At 44.1% G+C, this 21,518-nt stretch overlaps 1 protein-coding gene across 1 annotated transcript in view; it reads left to right on the top strand.

The window, feature by feature from the left end:
* The window catches only part of SH3BGR (SH3 domain binding glutamate rich protein), a 66,297-nt gene that overhangs the window by 27,591 nt on the left and 17,188 nt on the right, over window positions 1–21,518 (top strand). The window contains exons 3-4 of the mRNA XM_006262516.4: window positions 15,118–15,198; window positions 21,411–21,485. Of these exons, the coding sequence (XP_006262578.2) occupies window positions 15,118–15,198; window positions 21,411–21,485 (156 nt within the window). The remainder of the gene's footprint in view (window positions 1–15,117; window positions 15,199–21,410; window positions 21,486–21,518) is intronic.

Below are 21,518 nucleotides of genomic sequence, written 5' to 3' on the forward strand. Positions count from 1 at the left end.
GTATCTTGGCCTTTGAATAGGGTCTTCTATTTTTTATTATAAAAGAAACAGAAAAACTTACATTCACTGCAAAAGTTCCAAAGGGTGTTTTTTAAATTATTGAGATGATTTTGCATGGAGTGCTTTGGAATATGTATTGCTCACTTCATACATATTCATCACTTTATGACAAAAATTTGTACAGGTAGGTATTAGACTTCAGGGTCTTTTATATTGGAAAAATGTTCTTAAAATGGGAAGTATCCCCACACCCTACATGAGTGTATTTAAAATTATAGAATATAAATATATGGCTTTAGTGAACAGAAAGGAAGCATTTGGTATAATTTCCTATTCAAAGCTTGAATGTAAAGTCATTATCATGTATTCTGAACTGAACATTATAGATCACCTAGGATGCCGAAGTGGTTTGTTATACTACAGATCCCATATAAAGTCATATTTGTTAAGATTGCTTAAGAAAGCAAAGGAGTAGCATGCTAGTGCAATTGCGGAACTGACCTCATTGGCCTGAGAACATATGTTTTTTACTTGCTTGCATTTCATAAACAGAATTGTTGACAGTACAAGTTATTTTTTCATATGAACATCAAAGGATAGGATGGCAGATTACAGATCACATGTATTTTATATCCATTCTGGACCAATTAAACCATCACTAGATCTACTTTTTCCAAAATTACTTGGCACCCAGTCTAGTAATAAAGATTTTTGAAATTCATTTACTGTATAACATCTCTGTATAGAAATAGCAATAGCCTTATAAAGTTTTGCAGCTTGCCTGCCTTCCCAGAAAATTATAACATTAGAGTATTTTACTCTGTGTGAGAAGCTGTTCAGGAAGCTAAAGAATTTGCGTGTTAATAAGTGTGTTTATAAAACACTCTGTGCGAGTACATCAGGGTGCTGCATAGTCTTCATAAAGAAAAAGCCGTCACAATGAGCATTTTGAAGATGAAATCAAATGATTTTTGAAATTAGTCTTAAATAAAAGAGTCTGGTCATTTGGGTGCCTTTACACTTGCTTGATGGGGGGGGGGGGAGGGGGAAGGGGTGTGTGCGCTTTAATTAGAGTGGCTCTGTGAGCCACTCCATGAGCCACTCTAATTAAAGTGCCTGCAACATCTCATGTTGCAGTATCCTGTGCTTTAAAATGGTGGCAGGGGTGCTATAACTAAAACATGTTTGCTGAGCTTTAGTTAAAGTATCCCAACCATCATTTTGAAGCACAGGGACGCTGAATACATGAGACTTAGAGGCTGCTGGAATGTGCTATGTCACAGCGGGATCCTACCAGAGGGCCATGATCTCCTTAAGGCCCCCTTCCTCCGTGCCAAGTCGGCCCAAGGGCACCCTCTAATTCTCGCCCGCCACGTCTTTGATGTTCCAATGTATTAGGGAGGCTGCCTCACATCTCCTTGGACACGGTTACTTCTGGCCCCGTGAATTCCTGGACTGTTCGTGGGTCTCACTGTACAATGGGCACTTCCCGGGCACCCTAGCCTTATGGGCTATGCGTGGCTCCTACCACCCCTTATACCACGCCCCAAGCCTCTCAGTTGGGATAGACGTTGTTCGGTCTCTCTGGGCCTCTTCGGTACCGCCGCCCTCTCTCTGGGCCTCTCTGTGCCCACTCTGGGCCTTCTCAAGAATGCCGCCCCCTTCTCTGGGGCCTTCCGCACCCACACTAGGGCTTCTCCATAGTGCCCCCTCTCCAGGGCTCACCACACCCGCACTAGGGCTTCTCAACCGCCCCTCTCTGGGACTGGGGTCTATGCACCCCGTACGCAGTGCCCTTACTGGCGCTGGAGCCCCCACGCTGCTGTGGGTCCCCTATGAGGCCTCCTCCAACCCCTAATAGCCTCACCCAAACCACCGGTGTAACAAACAGCAACACAAACTCAAGCCTCCTGGCTATAACTTAAACATAAGCCGCCTGGCTATAACAACATTGCTCAAGCATCTTTGAGCTGCCATAAGCTGTACCTGCGGTCAGGCTTCTTCCTGCATCCTGGCTTAGGGAGCTTCTGGCTGCTGACAGAGACCTGCCTCTGGCCTCCTGTCGATGCTTTATATAGGAGCCAGGACCTGCCCCTTTCAGTCAGCTGACCTCCTGGTTGCCCTGGCAACCCACAGCTGGGCTTCTTATTCCCTGCTAGGGCCCTTTCCCTGGCAGTTTCCCCTTTCTAGGAGCAGGGCACCTCTATGCTCTGTGACATGCTAATTAGCATTAATTAGATTAATTGAGTCTGTTCCAATGTGCTGTAATTACAGTGCATTGGAGCAGCATCCTCGCACGTCTACAGGCACCTGTGGCCAGAACTCAATTTTTTTGTAACTGGTTGGTCACCTGGAAAGATTGTTCAAATTAATGCCCACTGTAAGATTACAGCTGCACCTCCAGAAATGTAATATATCTCATCCAATGCACCAAATGCCCTGATGCAAAATATGTATAAGAGACCAAACAATAACTGCGCACCAGAATGAACGCACACTAGAAATCTTTTAAGGGCAAGACTACCCAGTTACCTATGGGACCACATTTCTCACAAGAAAACCACTCTGTCTTCCATCTCTCAGTTCTAATCCTCAAAGGAAACTTACAAAACCCTTCTCAGAGACGAGCCTATGAACTCCACTTCATCAACCTCCTGGATACTAAAAATCATGGATTAAATATAGACATTGGATTTATGACACATTATAACCTGCCTGACACCTGACTCCCCAGGTACCTCTCCACTATTCACCCCCTCCTCCACCCGGCCCAGCCTGTCTCTCACCCACAGACTCCTCAGTTTACATCTTCACTGACTGCCTGTCTTGTATGCATACCAGCCCAGCCTCCGGCTTCTTTACTATTCATTCCATCCAGGAAGAGCACACACCAACTGCAGAAACTTCCTCAGCCTGATGAAGGATTTTTAAACCCAAAAGCTTGCTTAAATTTTTTTTTCCAACTATTTAAGTGGGTCTAATAAAAGATATCAGATTCACACAAAGAACCTTGTCTGCCTATGTCCTTAGACCAACACGGCTACAACCTACACCCTGTCTCGTTTTGCAGTTCACCGTAAAAGTGGAAGTTCCTTACAAAGACATTGGTGAAAAAAATCTATCCTGTAGATCAGTGCTTCCTAAACTTTTCCTCAGCATGACCCCATTTGTGGCCCTTGCCTCCTCATTCCCAACCCACAGCCCTCCACTCCTGTGACACCATCCACTGATGTTGCCACCCAATTCGGGGTTGCGACCCACAGTTTGGGAACTGCTGCCATAGATGAAAGTGAGAAATAGGGTTGCCAACCCTCCAGGATTGCCCTGGAGTGTCCAGGAATTAGATATAAATCTCCAGGAGACTGCTGAGAGTCACCTTGGAGATAAATGATAGGGCATTCATTAAAATAAATAAAATGTTGAATCCAATTTATACAGTAGTCCAGTGGGTTTTTAAAATGTAATAGTGATGTTCATTTGCCTCTCTGAGTACAGTACAGTAGATCAGTCATTAATGTCCTCATTAAGTGATAAAACCTCCTGGAACAGATTCAAACAGAGTTGGCAACCCCAGTGAGAGAGCTTTTTGAAGGGCTCAGACAAGTTTAAATTTATTTTATAGGTGCCTGGAATCTTGCTTTCTTTTGGATATTTTGGCATTGCCACTGGAACATTATTATACATGGCTGTACTTTAGGTGCATAAGTTTCATCATCCATTTTAAACCATTAACACTGGGAATTATCTTTTTAAAAAAACCTCTTTCTTAACCTTTTTCTCCTCTTGGTGCCTAGGTATGTGGGTGTGTCTGTGTCACTTTCAAAAAAATATTGAGCACTTTATGCTGTTCTCCTTCATTTGTTTCTCCTGACAAAGAAAACTTCTAAAATAGAACTGAAAAATAGCTTTCTGTTTACAATTTGAGCTGGATCTCAGAAGAGACTGCCAACTTGTTATTTTTAAGGATCGTCCCCAGTTATGACAAATCTTGGTTTTGGTTCCTAGTTTCTGAAATAGCTAAGCAAGCCTCACATTTCTACAACAATGAAGCAAAGAATCATACATAATATATGACAAACTGTATGATTTTATACTGCAAATAATCTGATTGGAATATTGCTTATTGTGAAATAAGCTGTGACTTGATTTTTTTCTACAGTTGTGCTTGGTTAACTGAAATGTCAGTGGCAACAATGGGTGACTGGTGCCTCCTGAGTCTGGGCATCGGCAGCAGGGGTGGAGCTGGTGAGCACCCACAAATGCTGCCGGTGACATTGGTGGCAGGGGCAGAACTGGCGAGCACCTGCAGATGCTAGTGGCAGTGTTAGCGGTGGCCCTGTCAGACAGGGCACATGACCCCCCACGCATCTCCTATGGTGGCAACTCTCAGTCTTTGTGCAAGATATAATTAATTTTTAGCACTGTATTGACGTTGCTTTTCTTTCTGTCTACTGTGGGTGCTATCTTTAAGCAACATCTGTTGTGATGCTGGGTCTAGTCATCCATTTGAAATATTTTGTGTATAAATGTAGAATATTGCGTTGGTTTTTTTTTATCCAAAGAGGAATGAACAGAATGTACATGCATCATCTACATCATAACACTGCTGTTGTAACCCTTGTGCTAGTTTCTCATACATTGTTGTTCCACATTCTGCCTTGACCTTACATAGTAGCATAAGGCACAAACAGATGTGAAAAATTTTGCCTGATCTGGCCCTTGAAAGCACTCTATAGCTGTGACTAAAACATGAGTGCATGGCTGCAGAGTGCTTCAAAAGCCCCACTCCCCAACCAATCCACTAGTCCACCCACCCCAGCCTCCAGCACTGGCTAAAAAAAACCCAGACTGAATTCCCTCTACATCCTTCTCCCCCCTACCATTCCAAAGACAGTGCTGGGAGCAGGGCTGAGCTGCATCAGCCCAGCCCTGTTCCCAGTATGCACAAAAGTTACTGAAGGCACTCTGTTTTGGAGCATCTTTATCTGAACCCTCATGCAATGGGGATTCAGATTGTTGTTGTGAGGAAAATTAAATTTGTCTAGAGCTGACTAACAGCTCTAGACAGACTGTGACATGGTGAGATTCACAATAACATGCTCAGTTTTTGTAACTGCTTGCTTATATAGTGGCAGTCCCAAGTTGATTGATTGCTTTGTATTTAGTGAATCCTTCTCTTATTTTTGTTTTTAATAAAGCTTCTGACTAATATTGGATGAGTACTGTGTGTTAATCGCATAGTTCTCCTTGCCCACAGAAAAGTAGGGCTCGCATTTCTGCCCAACAATTGTCACAGGATTGGGCCCTTTTAAAGTACTCCATAGCCATGCACTTGTATTTGGTCACAGCTGTAGAGCACTTTCAGGGGCCAGATTAGGTGAAGAGTGCCAAATCCCCCATCCTGCAAGCCACTCCTATTGCTGGTTTACTCAGCATTTGCTGGTGCAGGGAGCCAAGGAAGTAAGCTGACATTGGAGGATGGGTAGGCAGAGTGTATGTGTGGGGGGGTAGGCTCTCCAGAGGGGCAGGTTGTTCATCTGGGGTGTGTGGAGGAGGGGGGTTGGGAGCTAAAAACAACCCTTGGTCCAGGGGGAGAGAGCGCTCCCCCCCACATCTTCCCAAGTCCTTGAGGACCCAGCTAGCCCCCCCTGAACCTGCCAAACCTTTCCAGGCCCCACCAACTCTCCTGCAGAACCTGCTTGCCCCTCAATCCCTCAAGACTTCCTGGTGAACTGTGATTGCCCTCCCCCGAGTCTCTCCCATGGATCTTACTTGCTCCCCAGATCCCACCCCCCATCTCCCTGGCAGACCCCACTTGCTCCTTCTCTGATTCCCTAAGCCCCGCTGGCAAGTTGCACTTGTCTCCTTGATCCCCACAATCTCCCCTATGGGCCTGCTTGCTCCCCATGTGTCTCTAATCCCACCTGCAGACCCTGATAGCTCCCTTGATCTCACCCATGGACTCCATTTGCTCCCCTGATCTCCCTTCCTGCAGACCCTGATAGGCCCCTGATCCCCCAACCCCCCTCATGGACCTCATTAGCTCTTCCAATGCTCCCCGCAGACCCTGCTTGCCACCCCTGATCCCCCCCTGGAGCCTGCCTGGCCCCCCAATCCTCTCAAACCTCCTCCCACTAGCCCCAACTTACCTTAGATGAGGTGGTCATTTAACTTGATCTAACCTTCCCCTAACCACCCCAAATGTCTGTACGTACCCCAAGAAACCTAGGCCAAATTTCCACCCTTGATCTCTGGGAAGTGCAGCAAATGCTCTATCCCTCTTACTCCAAAGGGCATGGGAATGAGCCTGGATGTTAGTGCTAACAAATGGCTGGGCCAGCTACAAAGCAAGTAATAACAGGAGCACTGCAGCAGGCATATTGCTTCTGGGAGCTCCAGTAAGTTTACTGTTTCCTTGTGATAAAAAGTCCCCATCTGTGCTGGCAGGTGGTGCAGCCATGCACTGCCAATTATTATAGTCTGTGTCTATGTGAAACATTCTAGGCATTAAGACATAAATATACTAGGGCAGAAGTCTGCTTTTTTACCAGTCAGTACAGTGTCACATATGCTTATCTGGTTCAAGGCAAGTGCAGCCTTTGGATGCCTGAAGAAATGGGTGTCCAAAGATTGCAACATCAGATCTGAAGCCAAGCTCATGGTTGATCAGGCAGTCATGATCCCCATTTTGTTGTACAGAGCTGAGACATGGACAACATACAGGAAATATCTAAAATTGTTGGAGAAGTACTATCAATTCTGCCTGCACAAGATCCTTTGAATCCAGTGGGAAGATAGATGCACCGATGTTAGCGTCCTCCTGCAAGCAAACACCATGAGTATTGAGGCAATGATCATCTGGCATCAACTTTGTTGGGCCGGCCATGTCATCCAGATGTCTGACTCCAGGCTCCTGAAGCAAGTTTTATTTTCCAGCTCAGCCAAGGCGTACGCTCAGAGGAGGATAGAGAAAGCACATCAGGGACATCCTCAAGGACAACTTAAAAAGAATGCAATATTGATGTCAAGTCATGGGAGACTACTGCCTAGGACCTCCCCAAAAGTAGGGAGCATCTGCTGCAGGGATCTCAGTATTTTGAAACTTGACGACAACAACAGGAGTTGGAAAAGTGGGAGCAGCAGAAACAGCATGTCATGGACCAAATCAAGAATCTAGTGCCACCCAACCCACACAGAAAAACGTCTGAACTGCGAGTCTGTCAAACCTGGATAGGCCTCATCAGCCATCTTTGGATAGGCAGATAAGACAACTATGGAAGACAATCATCCTCGACTGCAAGGCATTACCAAAAAAGACATATGCTTATGAAGGTTAAACATTAATAAGAGATCCATTCATTGTACACTTTCCAAATTGTTATAAAAAGTTAGGACTCCATCCCCTTTGGCTTGTAGGATGGCTTCCAAACCTTGAAATGTCTTACTTTTCTGTTTTGACTTGCATGTTTTTCCGTCTCTGAGGGTGCAAACCAATGTTTCCTTTGTGCACTGTAACAATTTTGATGGTAGCACAAAGGGAAGACAAACAGACATCTGTATTAGGGATAGGTTGTAGGCATTCTGGCCTAATGCTTAGGCCACTGAGGGTGAGCGGATGCCAGAGGTCGGGTGAGAGTTCAGGATCCAATTCACCAGGTATGGAAAAAAATGTAGAGTCCAAAACACAGGCTAGGGGCAGGGTCTAGGAATCACGTGCCAAGTTACTAAGTCCAAGGGATAATCTATAGCAGGGGTTCCCAAAGTTTTTATGCTGCGGCCCAGGGAAACCGCGGGTCAGAAGTGTCTGTGGCCCAGCAAACCATGGCCTGGCAGTCACAGCCAACTGCAACTGGAATTTCCAGCTGGAAGACAGGTAAGGATACCCCCACCCCACCTCAGGACCTGTAGAAAGAGCTTCAGCCTCTCTGCCTGGCTCTGGGGGGCCATGGTTTGCTGGTCCGTGGCCACTTCCAGTTTGGCAGGCGACCAGGCTACGAACCAGCAGCTGACCCACCACAGCCCAGCACCAGGTCGCATCCCGGGGATTGAGAACTCTTGATCTACAGGTCAAAGTCTAAGAACAGACCCAAGCAGGTCAGGATCAAAAAGGAAATCCAAAGCCAGAGTACAGGGACAGAACCAAATTGGGGCCAGGAACTAGAGACCACAGGCCCTAGGAGGCTTGTTACAGCAGGCCAGGGTCAGAACTATTGGCTCTGGTGCTGTCTTATAGTGACCCACAGGCAACACACAGAGCATGCTGGATGGCCCTACGCACCACACACACTGTCCGCTCCAGCTCACATCTCAGGGCAGTGGAGCAGTTGTTGCATGTAGCGCATGACAATTTTGATGGTAGCATAAAGTGAAGGCAAACAGACATTTATATTAGGGTTGGGTTGCCTAAAACCAGAAAGCCCTGCTTTTCCCGTTTACAGAGATGCATCCCGGATATTCCCAAGGTGGATCTCTGCAGGTGGGGAATCCTAGCTTTCTTTACTTACAGAGACATGTCCCTCCAGGGAATCTCCAGGCATGCCTCTGCAAGCATGGACCATGTCTTCTGTTGTTCCTCAGGATCAATGGGTGGGACATTGAGTGATATGTGATTCCCAGCACAGCTGATCTGCTTCAGTTGGTGATGTCTGTTTATCTACCCTGACTCTTGTCATTTTTCAGGTTTGTTCTCTGGAAATGACACACAGTCCAGTAAAAACAACAGCCTTTAACTCCATTTTACAAATAAGTTTCTGACAAGTCAGGTACTCATTATCTACAGAAATTGTTTGAGTTAAGAGAACAGATAAGCAGGTATGCAAGGCACCACCCTGAAACTTAGGCCTGTTCTTTAGGTAAACAGAGAAAAGGAGGCTTAGGCACACTAATGCTGGAAACAGGCATTTTTGGTGGAGCACCATTAGCTGTGTTGTGATATGTTGTGATATGTTGTGGCCCAGCTGATCATGCTCCAGGGATGACTATATACATCCCCAGTTGCCACAGCCTGATTTGGGGCATGTCTGCAAAAAGAGGAAGAACCCTCCTTGAAGGCACACCCCCACTTTGGAGTAGCGGGGGGAATCCTCTGAAGTGGATTTCCCTGTGGGAATATCTGCAAGCAGGTCCCTACACCATTTGCAAATACAAGCACAGGGGAATCTTTCTGCAGGATTTCTCTGTGTGTGCCTGAAACTGTAGGGTGGGGGGACATCCACATCCTTTGCACTTCCAGATGTGCATGAGAAGGATCCCTCAGCAAGGGATTCTCCTCGTGCATCTGCAAGTGCACAGCAGGAGACACAAGTTTCCCCCCTCCACACTTCTAGGCCCACTTGAGAAAATCCGTCTTCAGGGGATTTCCCCATGTGGGCCTGCAAGCAGTGAGGGGAGCAGGATTGGCCCCCTCAAGCATTGGGAGCTCCCATAGCAGGGGTCCCCACCTCTGCTTTTGCTGCCCATGCTCCATGCTGGTGCCAGGCATGCACACTGGGTCCCCCCAAGGGGAGTTTCCCCTCTCCACACTTGCAAACCTGCATAGTGAAGTCCCCTGGAGAAGGGGTGCCTGCTTGCAGACATATACTCTGAAGCCCTGACTTTCCTCACTTACCCAGACACCCAGACACATCTGGGTAAGCAGAGAAAGTGAGACAGGAGCTCCCAGGGCTTGAGGGGGCCAATCTTGCCCCTCAAATCTCCTGGAGACCATTCTGGGGAGGCTGGAAAGTCCAGGCAAGTTCATGAAATCAGATGTGGGCCACAATAAAGCAGTCCAGTTTAATACTACTTTCTGTCATGGCCACACATTTGAGCTTTTGTGATGCAACAGAAGGCATGGACATCTGTTTGCTTTCACTTTGTGCCACCATGGAAATTTTTATGGGAGTGTGGGTCAACAGTCATTATTGACTGGTCCAAGGGGAGACACTGTGCAGTGCACACTGGCCAGCACTCGCTCCCTCTGAAACGAGTCGAAGGAGCCTGTAGATGCTGCCTAGTAAAACTCTGCCTGGAGACAAGCATGGAGGCAGAGGTGCCGAGTACATGGGGGCCCAAGGACCCTGGCCCTCCTCGGGAAGATGATTATACCTGAAATATGTAAAACTTTCCACATGTCCATCATCTTAGGGCCCCTGGCCAAAATAAACATCAGCCCCTATGCATGGGGTAATGGCAAGGAAACAGCCGCATAGTCACCTGGGTTTTCTCTGGCTAGAGCCTCCTTCCTAATCTGATTTTTTTTTTTTAATTTAATTTGTATCTGAGGCCAAATTAGCCAAAACTAATTCCAAATCCAAGAGTCCAGAACCGTAAGTGGCCATACTACCCACAAACATCCTCCACCCGCACCTGGGGCTTCAGATGTTTCCAAAACCTTTGGCAGGCATCCTACTTGCAGGCCCAAGCCCAGAGGCTTGGGGTTCAGATGCCCCCAAGTTTTGCTTGCCCTTAGCCATAAAGCCCTTGGAGCAAGCAAGGGAGGAGACTCCCATTTCCATGAACTGGGCTTAAAGCTGCTGTACCTCAGCGGGTACTCAACCACGCCAGAAGAACAGTTCTCCTGCAAAGCAGTTCAGGAAAACTGCCCTCTTGGACACAGATGCATGGCATTTCCCCTTCCAGGTTAAGAAGCCACTACGCTTGATCTGATATACAGTGAATTTGGTTAGAACCAGGAGGTGGTTGAACAGGAGGTGCCAGGACTTAGTGGGGCCATGAATAGGGAGAGCATAAAAAAAAGGTGAAAGGAGCCAGAACCTTAGGAGATAGAGAGGCTACCCCCTGGTTCACTCTAGAGACCTGCCTGGAAGTCAGGAGCCTGCCTTTGTTCTGTATAGACTTGCTGTGTTTGCTCAGCCAAGTTCCTAAGACAAGAACCTCAGGAGGTATAAACTAGGGTGTGTCTATCACTTCTGTGGAGCTATGGTATGTAGATTTACATTAGCTGAGACTATATGGCACGTACTCTGTGCTTCAGCCCCTGATTTGCAAAGCAGAGAAAACAGCACTTTCCTGATTCATAGATGTGTTGTAAGAATAACTAGATTAAAGATTTTGAAGTGTTTAGATAGTGGAATGAAGGAGACTGTGTAAAGGGGAGAGAATTTATGTTACCCCTTTGTCCCTTAATTTTGCAGTTCCATCCAGACAAAGCATTTTAGCCAGTATTTGCTCCCCTGCTGTCCTTTATTCAAAGTAAGAGTGGACATATGACCTTGCATAGGCCTTCTATAAAGATATGCCTGTAACACTATTTAATCAGAGTCCCTTTACTTAATACAAACAGTGCCCACTTTCCCTCATTAGGTATTTGACCTAACCATAAATTCCCCTTGTATTTGTGCTATTACAGCTTTAATTCATAATGTTCTTCTTAAGCAGCTATAACAAAGATCACAATAAGGTGCTGTTGGTCTTAATATTTAACTCTCAGCTTTGCTTGGTTGTGGCAAAATGATTGTGTTACTTCATTTTACTAGGGTATGAGTGTAATACAATCACAGTTTAATTTTTTTGGAGATTTACCTATTTGTTCATTTTCTCAAGTGGCTAAAAATATATGTTTATTTAAATCAATGGTTTTCAACCTAGAGACTAAGTGTAGAGAGTCAAAAAGCCTGAAGGTGAATTGATTCAGTCTTTGCATGTTAGTCTAAACTGCAGAGATTAAACTGAGAAGCAAGTGAACAGACATTCACTTTTGATTCAGAAAATGTAGCCACATATCTGCAGTGGCTCAGGCCAGAAGCTGGGGGCTGTTAGAGCATTCCTTCCAGCCTGCCAGCCACTCCAAGGCTTTTCCCCCCTCCCTACTCCAGTGGAGAGGCCATAGCCAGGCCCCAGCCCAGGGCTAGCCCCCTAGGGCGCATCCAGATGAGCCTGCACATGCTTCTTGCAGCATCTCAAACCCCTTTGAGATGCTGCAAGAGGCATATGCAGGAACAGGAAAAGGTTCCCCCTGCTGCAAGTCTGCAGCACGGTGGCAAAATTAGACCTCTGGATATCCAGGGGTTAAATAAAACCAGAGTGAAAAAAGGTGGGGCAGGGCATGGTCCCAGACTGTGCCCTGAGGCAACCGGAGGCTGGGTCCTCCACAGAGATGCTCTGGCTGCCAGAGTATCTCTGTGGTTGGCCCTTACCCTGGTGCTGAAGCATGCTGCCTGCCCATGCAGGGAGCCAGCAGCACAGAGTGGACCCAGGCTCCAGTGCAGTTAAGTAAGGGGTCGGGGGGGCTGGAGGAGGGGGGAGAGAACCATGAGCTGTAGCCCCTGTGGAGGGGGCTGTAACTCCTGTTGGGGGTGGGGGGCTGTAGCCCCTGTGGAGGGCAGTAAAGCATATAGGTATTTAGAATTCATTTTATTATGATGATAGAGACACTGGTTAGGCTTCCAAATCACTTTACCACTGTAGATAAATCAATAAAACATGCCCAACTGATCTCTGTCTCTGTCTCTCTCTATATATATAGTGATCTTTTGTTTTAATTGTGGAGGAACATGGATTTTGGGGTATTTTACAGAGTAACTTTGGGATTTTTTTGTCAGGGATTTTTCAGTTTTCAAATAGGGAACACCAGAATTCCTACTATGGAGGACCCTGCCTGCTCAGAGCTGGCATCTTGGACCCAGCTGAAGGTGGCTGACCTCCTGGCCAGTTGGGGCCAGGAGGACATGCTTTGACAGTTCAAAGCAGACCACCACACTGGGAACATCTTCCGGGCGATAGCTGCCCAGATGGTTAAGCAGGGGGCACACATGGCAGAAGTGCCACACAAAGGCCAACCCTGCAACCACAGCCCACTGGCAGCTGGCCCAGAGGAGCAGATGCCTCTAATGGCTGTGCAGTCCCCATCCAGGTCTGGCAGGTGCACAGCAGGTCACATCCAGGCAGCAGGCCCCACTGCCAGACCCCTGCAGTAGGTACAATGTGTAGGGAACTCTCAGGGCTGGTTCAGCAGTCCAGCTGGCACAAGGGGTAGTATCCACAGGTACCAATTGGCTGGGCCCCGGAAGCTCCTGAAAGTGAGTAGCCCTGAACTACTTGCCAGGGCAGTTTTTTGTACTGATGGGGCCAGGGCAGAGCAGCTTTTTATATTGCTAGGAACAGCACAGGTGCTGGCCCCGGGCTCTAGCTCCCCCTGGCTGCAGATCTGGGAGGAGCCAGGCAGGGTTATTTTGCCCCACGTGGCAGAATTTGCTTCACAACAAAGTGCATGTCCAGGCATGTGTGCAGAGGCGAAAAGCCCCGGCTCAAATTTGTACTGCTTTTGTTTGAGCTCTTGCAAGCGCACGTGCTTGCAAGTGTGGATGCACCCCTAGAGGATGGGAGTTTAAATCCCCTCCCTGGTCCACAGGAGACTCCAGCCCTCTTCTTCTCCCCTTCTCTTCCCCTACTTCAGGCTGCCAGGCTGAGGAGGGTGCAGGTGAGGAAAAGGGCAGTGGCATTAAATTCATAAAAGCTTGAACAAGAATAATCCTTTCTCTGAAGCAAGCATGTATTGAACACAGCAGTTTGCAACCTCAAACACACGACAAAGAACAACCAAAAATCTTGGAGTGGCGATCCCACAGGCCTCATCTCTACTTGGGATTTTATAGATGCACTTGCACCCCCTTGGGTGCCTTGACATTACTGTGCTTGTCATGTATAGCACCTTTGGCAGGACTCTCATGTATTCAGTGTCTTTTGTCTCTGCTTAGGTTGTCCAATCTCCCACCTTTTACAGGTTTTGTTGTGTAATGTAAATGTAGTTCAGTCCGGTTCTTGGCCCTGTGCTTACAGGTGGTAGAGAACAGTCCCTTCAGTCCCGATTCCCCATGACCTGGGGGAGCTAAGGGCAATTATGCCCCCTCTCCTTCCCTTTGTCAACTGCTTGCCTTAGTCTCTGCCAGAGGAGGGAGGGGCAGAATCTGCTGGTCTTCTGCCATTTTATAGTGTTAATTTAGTTCTCTGCCTTCTTTGGTCACACCAGCCCAAGCAGTCCCTCTCCTGTTCCCTTAGCTCCACCTTCAGCACATATATGTGATGATTGTGTCAGGTCTTTGCCAACACCTCATGCTGAGCCAGGAAAGGGGGAATTAAAGCCTCTCCCAGACCCCAAACCCCAGCCGGGGTTTGCCGGGGGGGGGGAGGGGCAATCCCTCTCTGGCTGTTGTCCCCCCTGCACCTCTCCTCATGCCCCTGCCTCCTCTGCTCCAGTGAGGAAAAGTCTGCCAGGGGCTTCTCCTCCTCCCTGCCCCCCCGGCAGACCAGGCTGCAGTCCCCAGCCGAGTTTCTCACCCCCAACCTCTTGTCAGCCAGCCATCACTGCTCCGGCTAGGAAGCAGAGGGGTGGAGCCAACCCTGCTCTCTAGAGGAGACAGCCCAGTCTAGCCCAGAGCTGCAAAGCATCCTGGGATACTGTGATTAAACTTGAATTAGTAAGGGGCCTGCCTGGGACAGAAGTTGCATAAATTGGGTTGACCTAAGTCAGTTAAGTCTGATACTACATTCAACTAGGTTTATCTTAAACTAGTTTTGGCCATTTTGAAATGGGTTTACGTGCACTGAGCTTGTGTTCTGTTACAGGTTTAAACCGACTTCTGATCACTTAAACTGGCTTATGTGTAACTTCTGTCCCTAGCCTTATAGACTTGAGGCACCCTTTGATAGTCTTGAGGCAACCCTGGATTGACGCAAGACACCTCTTAGAAAATGCCTTTTTTAGTTTTCACTCATTTTGTTTACTATAGAAAAATAATAGATCAATTCTTCTGTTGTAAAGAACTCAGGAAGATCACAACAGGACAGAATATTTATAACAGTATGGTTTCAAATTTGATATCTCTGCATTTATCATGTGAATCATGTTTGCACCCCTAACAATTCTAACATTGTGTGGCACCCTCATGGCACCCTTGAAAGGGTCTTATGGCAACCAGGGGTGCTACGGCATCCTGGTTGAGAATCACTGATCTAAATACTTCTTTCTGCAGCTCAGATTGTACAAAGCCTTACTGCTGTGAGAAGTAATTTTGATCATACTAAATAAGGATTTTGTGTTTACTCTCTAATGCTGTTATCTAATCTTTTTTGCATATGCTTTTCCAATTTATTGTTGCTTGTTCATTCCTTTTTTAGGACTTTGAATCCTTCTTCTCTGCCAAAGAAGAAAACATTATTTATTCATTCCTGGGTCTTGCTCCCCCTCCAGGCACAAAGGTATGAACTTGTGTCCGTTGCTAGGGCACTTGTGTCCAATTTATTTTTATTTAGCAAAAGATTAAGGAAAGAATTGACTCAGCCTATAAAATAATGACCAGTGACAAGTGCTGCTATAAGATATCAGTTGACACAGGGTTGCAGGAAAGTCTTTTTAAAGAAAAAAGAGGCAGGTTTTGCTATTGAAAATATTCTAATTTTTCTTCTTTTACCATGGATTTGTTAAAATGTATCCTTCACTCCTTTAAATAAATAATAATAAACCTTTTTGCCATGGTCAACTTTGAGACAATACACATACACCTAATTAAATCCACAGGTTACATTAAGTGATGGGGGAGTTGCATCTTTATGCTAAGCTTTGGATAATACTTTGCATGAGAACTCCGTTGTGACAGCATAAAATCTAGAAAAGGTCATATGAGGAAAGACCTCCATACGGCCTTTTGGAAAGTATAAATAAATTGCATCTCTACCTGTCCTTCTCCATCTGCTATATATTATTGATGCGCTCACATGTTTCAAGCGACAGAGGCATGTTTTTTTCCTATTTTTCCTTTACAGAAGTTGTGTTGGTTTGTCCCATGTTCATCTAAGGGTTTTAGGACTCTATCTTTAGGTCAGATTTGATCATAATCAAATTTTGCTGCCTTTATCATGACTGAGAAGAGTCACGCCTCAAGGGAGTGTGTAAGTCAGAGTGGCAGTGCTAAGCTCTTGCAATTTTTGGCTGTGGTTAGTGGTTAAAATACAGGACAGGAAATTGAGACCTGGGTTCTAATTTGTGCTGGCCTTCTTAGGTGACTGGGTAAAGCACTTGTTTGAGTGCCTTTCCCACTATCTAGAAAAATGGGGAACATGATATTTATTGCCTTTGTATTGTGGTTTGAGATTTACAGATGAAAAGTGGTATTCAAGAAGAAGACATTATTACAAATTATTGTATCTGTGACCAGTCACTCTCTGGCCTGAAGCAAGTGCTTTACATTTTTTCTCCAGCTTTCTCACCTGTACAATAGGGATAGTAATACTTGCTTGCCTACCACTCAAGATTCATTTGAAAATTAATTTGGGTAATGTTTGCAAAGTCCTTTAGGGATTATAGGAGTTACATGTGCTACTTATTATAAGGGGGATAATCAATAGGATTTTAAAAATTGCATTTTTTTCTGTCCTTTCACTTCATATATCATCTGCTCCTTCATGCATTGCTCTGCTAGTTGGTTTGTCTGGATCCAAGTAATATTTTAAAGCATTTATGCAGTCCTATCCTTCAGCAGAAGCAATTACAATTTTGAGTCCAGGACAACTTTATTAAAAACAATATGCTTTATATATTTTGCCAGATTAATAACTTTTGGTACTATTTGTAGCAAGCAAGAACAGTTCCCATTGATTAAACTACTCTTTCAAGGAGATTACATTTCAGATCAGAAAGCTGGATAAGTCAGAGGTAAAATTATATCGGTGTATTATACATCAGTCTAGGTGATACACAGTTATCCAACTCTGTGTATTACCTAGACTGATGTATAATACATCAATATAATTTTACCTCTGACTTCGACATAATGGCTTGGACATAGTTACACCAGTTTAAAGCTGTTTACATGAGTGTAAGCATTTTGTTTGTCTATACCCCTAGAGTATTTTTGAAAACATGTAAATACTGGAACTATCTTTACTTCTCATTCATTAGAAAATCTGTTTCTGATGTTGAGAGAAACCAGGACATAGAGGTAATCTTAGCCTTTATGGCAGAGGCATTTCCAGCCTGTTCACAGGATGCCAGCCTAGCTCTAGTTTGCCATACAAGCGACCTCGTTGTGCTGCTCCAGCTTCTCTCTAAGTTCATGCCACCAGCCAGTGTTATGACAACTCCATTTCCCAGTAAGGCTGAATCAACCATCAGGTGAAAGTAATGTGTCACATCTGGAAGATATGCTAGCAGTTTAATAACAGTATCTCCCAGTGATTGCCTAATCCTATTAAACCATTACTAATACACAAAGTTTGTTTATTTTAACTATGACACGGAAACTTCATAAAGACTAAGTCTGCTGTTGTGCATCTCCCTTACAATTAATTCCCCTTTTTTCATTCCTTGGAGTCTCAGAACAGCAGAGACTTCCTATGCCTGAAGAAGGGTGATTGTGCCTGAAAGCTTGCCAAGAACTTTTTTCCCAACAACTTGGTCTAATAAAAGATATCACATTTACCCAAAGAACCTTATCTGCCTCTCCTTTACAATACATTTTTATTTCACTACTAAGGCTTTATGATGATTAGTATGAACCTCACGTGCCATGCTCACTGCTCCTTATACTGACCAGCATTGCCTGAGGTGTCCTGGCTGTCTGTTGCATCCCTCTTTTGTTTTCATTATGTAGTTAAATTGCCAGCTGTTAGGTGCAGGAATAGCTTTGTTTTGTGTTTGTATGGTGTTTCACCCAGCAGGATCCCTGCTTATTATTCAGGTTCCTATAGATGATAACTGTAACACAAATAATTAATTGGTTATTGTTTTTAAATTGCTGCTAAATTCCAATTAAAAAACCACTTAAGCATATTTGCCATTTTAGTACTTCAACTGAATTCAGTGGAAACACTGATGCTTAACATTAAGCATCTGAGTAGGTCTTTGTAGAATTGGAACAAACACTTTATTGTTTGTTTTTTTAAAAATAAAAGCTAATTTTTTAATTACTCTTTTCAGTGGGTTGTATGGCCACATGACAGCATTGCAGGGAAATCAGAAAATAGGTTGATTATCTCAGGACTGTTCAGCCTGTTTATATATTTCTGGTTCCCTGACTCCCATACCTCATTGTTATATTTCCCACAGTATCATTTAACAGGGATGAGTAATACAGTTTTATACTCCTCTGGAGAGAAGGCAGGTACAATGGTTGTTATTCTCTTTATTCTGTTACTGTGCAATGCCTCCTCCCTTATGTGGGTTAAAAGGAGATCTTAAACTAGTTCTGTTGTAATCCTTTCAACCAACCAAACAAACAAATGAATGAACAAAAAAAACCCACTTGATTTCAGGCCTGAATGTAGTGGATGGTTATGCTTTAGGCATGATGCCAAGATCATTCAAGTCAATAACCAATTTTCCTTTGATTTCAATGGACTTTGGGTCAGGCGTCTTGTATAAATTCAGTAGCTTAGATTTATGCATCTGAACTGTGATCAATACATTTAGTAAATCTGGTGATTTGGGTTCATATACTTCAGTCTATGACCCTGACTCTAACCTTTTTAGACTCAAGGCACTTCGTTAGACTCAAGGCTCACCTTGAAAAATGCCAGCTCTTAGTTTTCACTCATTTTTTGACTACAGAAAAATAACAGAGCAATTCTTCTGCTGCTAAGAACTCAGAAAGCCCACAACAGGTTTTAATGATTTTGACACTATGGGTTCCTATTTGAAATCTCTGGGTTTATCTTGTGCATCATGTTTGCATGCTTAACAGTGCTAACATTGTGTAGCACAGCGTGGCACCCTTGAAAGGATCTCAAGGTGTCCAGGATGCTGCTGAGAATCACTGGTCTCTGGTGTTACCTAGGTAGAGAGATAAGACAGGGCAGATGCCTTCCTAATTCCTAAACATTTTCCCCTAATTTGAGGCTGTTCCCAGCCATCTTTTTTCAGTGTCTGTTAATGCACAGAAATACACTACATGAACATTACCATTTCACAACAAACAATGTTTTGCTGAGCAATTTCTTTAGAAATTACTAGTTGAGATAATGTAAAGAAAAAGAAATCAGCAATCAAAAACAGTCTCTATAAAATGCCTAATGGGTATGTTAACTTGTCCTAAGTATAAATTACTTGAGGGCATCTGGCATATGCTGTGACCCTAGCATATTCATTCATTCACCCTAGCATATTCATTCATGACACATTTTTATTTTTACTGAACCACAGCAATCATTATTTTAATAGAAGCAACCTGCTCTCCAAAGGGGGAAAGAGAATATGGATGAGAGTCCTTATTTTGAGACAAATTATAAACAATGTCTCTGTGCATTCAGAAGTGTAGAGAAATGGATTCTTTGCCCTTTTTCTAGACTGTAACAGGAGAAGCATTCTTTCAGTGAGATGTCTGTTACTTAAGAGAGCAAGCAATGTACTCGAACATCCTGGCTTCTAAGTAGCAAGCAAGGTTTGAACACCAACAGTGAGTTATTTCTTTTTTGTAGAGAGAGAATGCATTTTTTCACTGTCAGTGTTTATTTAGCAGAGTACAGCTTCATTCCCATGGAAATCCAGAAAGCAGACCACTCCAGGTTAGACAGGTTCTTTCTGCCATTGCTCGTCTAACTCAGTAGAGCTGATTTACACCAGATAAGAAACTGGTGTAGGGCTGTTACTCAGTCCTAAATCCTTGATTTTGCTGCCTGTTGATTTTGGGTTTTTGTCCCATGTGTACTTTGGCAAATGGAGAATTCTCCTATTAAGGTATCTCTGAATAGAAGACTGAAAAAGAGAGGATATGTGCTCTTAAACTAGCTATATAATTTACTGATAACTGCTTTTTACTGAAAGAAGAAATTATAGAATCATAGAAAAGTAGAGCCGGAAGGGACCTCAGGACGTCATCTTGTCTAAACTCCTGTTCAAGTCAAGGGCATCCCTGATTAAACCCTCCCAATCAAGTATTTGTCTTTCCTGCTCTTAAAAATGTCCAAGGATGGATATTCCATGGCTTCTCTCACTAGCCTATTCCAATGTTTAACCACCCTCATAATGAGGAAGTTCTTCCTACCCTCCAACCTTACTTATAGAGAGAATGTTCTTCCAACTTAATTTTCTCTTGCTTCATTTTGAGACCATTGCTCCTAATTATGCCCTATGCAGCCACAGGGAATAGTGTAACTCCCTTTTCATAAAATATATTAATAAATTAATCAGTTTTCATAAATGGTATCAAAATTAAATTAAATTTTAAAGTAACCTACATTTATTTGTGTTGCTCTGTAATGGTAATGATGACAAGTCATTAGTAGGTTTTTGAATTATCAGTTGTCAGTAGCATCAGTAGAAATGTTGTGCCTGGTAAAATATTGTGTCCTGAGTCCATTTAACTTTTATTTTAGCCAGGGATAGTTTTGAATGGGTATTTGTGAGAGCTACAGAGAATTAAGATCTTTAAAAGTAATATAAAGATGCAAACTAAAAAAGTTAACAAAAAAAGCCTTTTTAAGACTGACTAAAAATAAGGCATCTGTAAGGAGAATTTGCCAGTCACATAGAGTATCTTTACATGTATTCTGGGGTGCAGGGCACCCTTTAATTAGAGTGGCCCTTGGGAGGCGTGTTAATTAGCATGTGTTGGAGCAGGCATCAGGCACGTATATGGTTGCTCATAAGCATAATAGCTTTCTGGGTGCAGTCCATGGTGCTACTTTTGACTTATAAGGACCTAAAAGGTCTGGGTCCTACACACCTAAGGGACTACCTTCTCCTTTATGCCCCATCATGATCCCTTATGTCAGCTGAGAGCCAGCTCCTGCAAGTACCATAAATGTGCCAAGTTGCTTAGTGAAAATTTGTGGGAGGTCATTCTCAGCAGTCACTCCTCTGCTCTGGACCTCCCTCCTATCCTGAGGCCCACTAGAGCCCAAAACTGAACATAACCCAGAAATGCTGTCTGGGCCAATTTGCAGCAAATGAGGTTAGGTTAGATCATTGCTTATGTGCACTCTGTTTTATTTTCATACTGTGTTTGCTTTTATAATTTGTTCTTGTCTGTTGTCTTATAACTTACTTTGTTTGTTCTCTTACTGTAAGCTGCCTTTAGACTTTGTTGGGAATATAAATCTAATAAATAAAATAGATTGAATAAATAAAATAATAAAATAATGATAAATGCACAGCATTGCAGTGTTGGTTAAGATAATTTCAAGATCTTTTATTTTTCTTTTAAAGTAAGAGCATCATTTTTATCCTGGAATTGCTTTGCTGGTTTGCACAGCCAAAAGCCAAAAGTGTAAAGGGCAAACTAATTCAAGAAATAGCTCTTGAACTGTCCTTTTTAATTACAGTGTAAAGATGAACCAGATCACTTGGCCTAACATGCGATGCTGGTAGGCAGCTTGAAACTTGTTTTAACCCTACATGCTCCATTTATATATTCCAGTCGTATACATGCATTAAGGTTTTTGTATATTGTACATAATGTTCATTTTCTTCCATTCAGGAGGTGAAAATTGATGAGGAGATTTCAGATCTTCCCAATGGAGAAGTTTCAGGAGAGGAGCAGAAAACCGTGGAAGTAATGCCAAGTGTTTTGTTCATTTTTCCCCTT

Source organism: Alligator mississippiensis, chromosome 1 (genome assembly GCF_030867095.1).
Source record: "Alligator mississippiensis isolate rAllMis1 chromosome 1, rAllMis1, whole genome shotgun sequence".
Lineage (NCBI taxonomy): Eukaryota > Metazoa > Chordata > Crocodylia > Alligatoridae > Alligator > Alligator mississippiensis.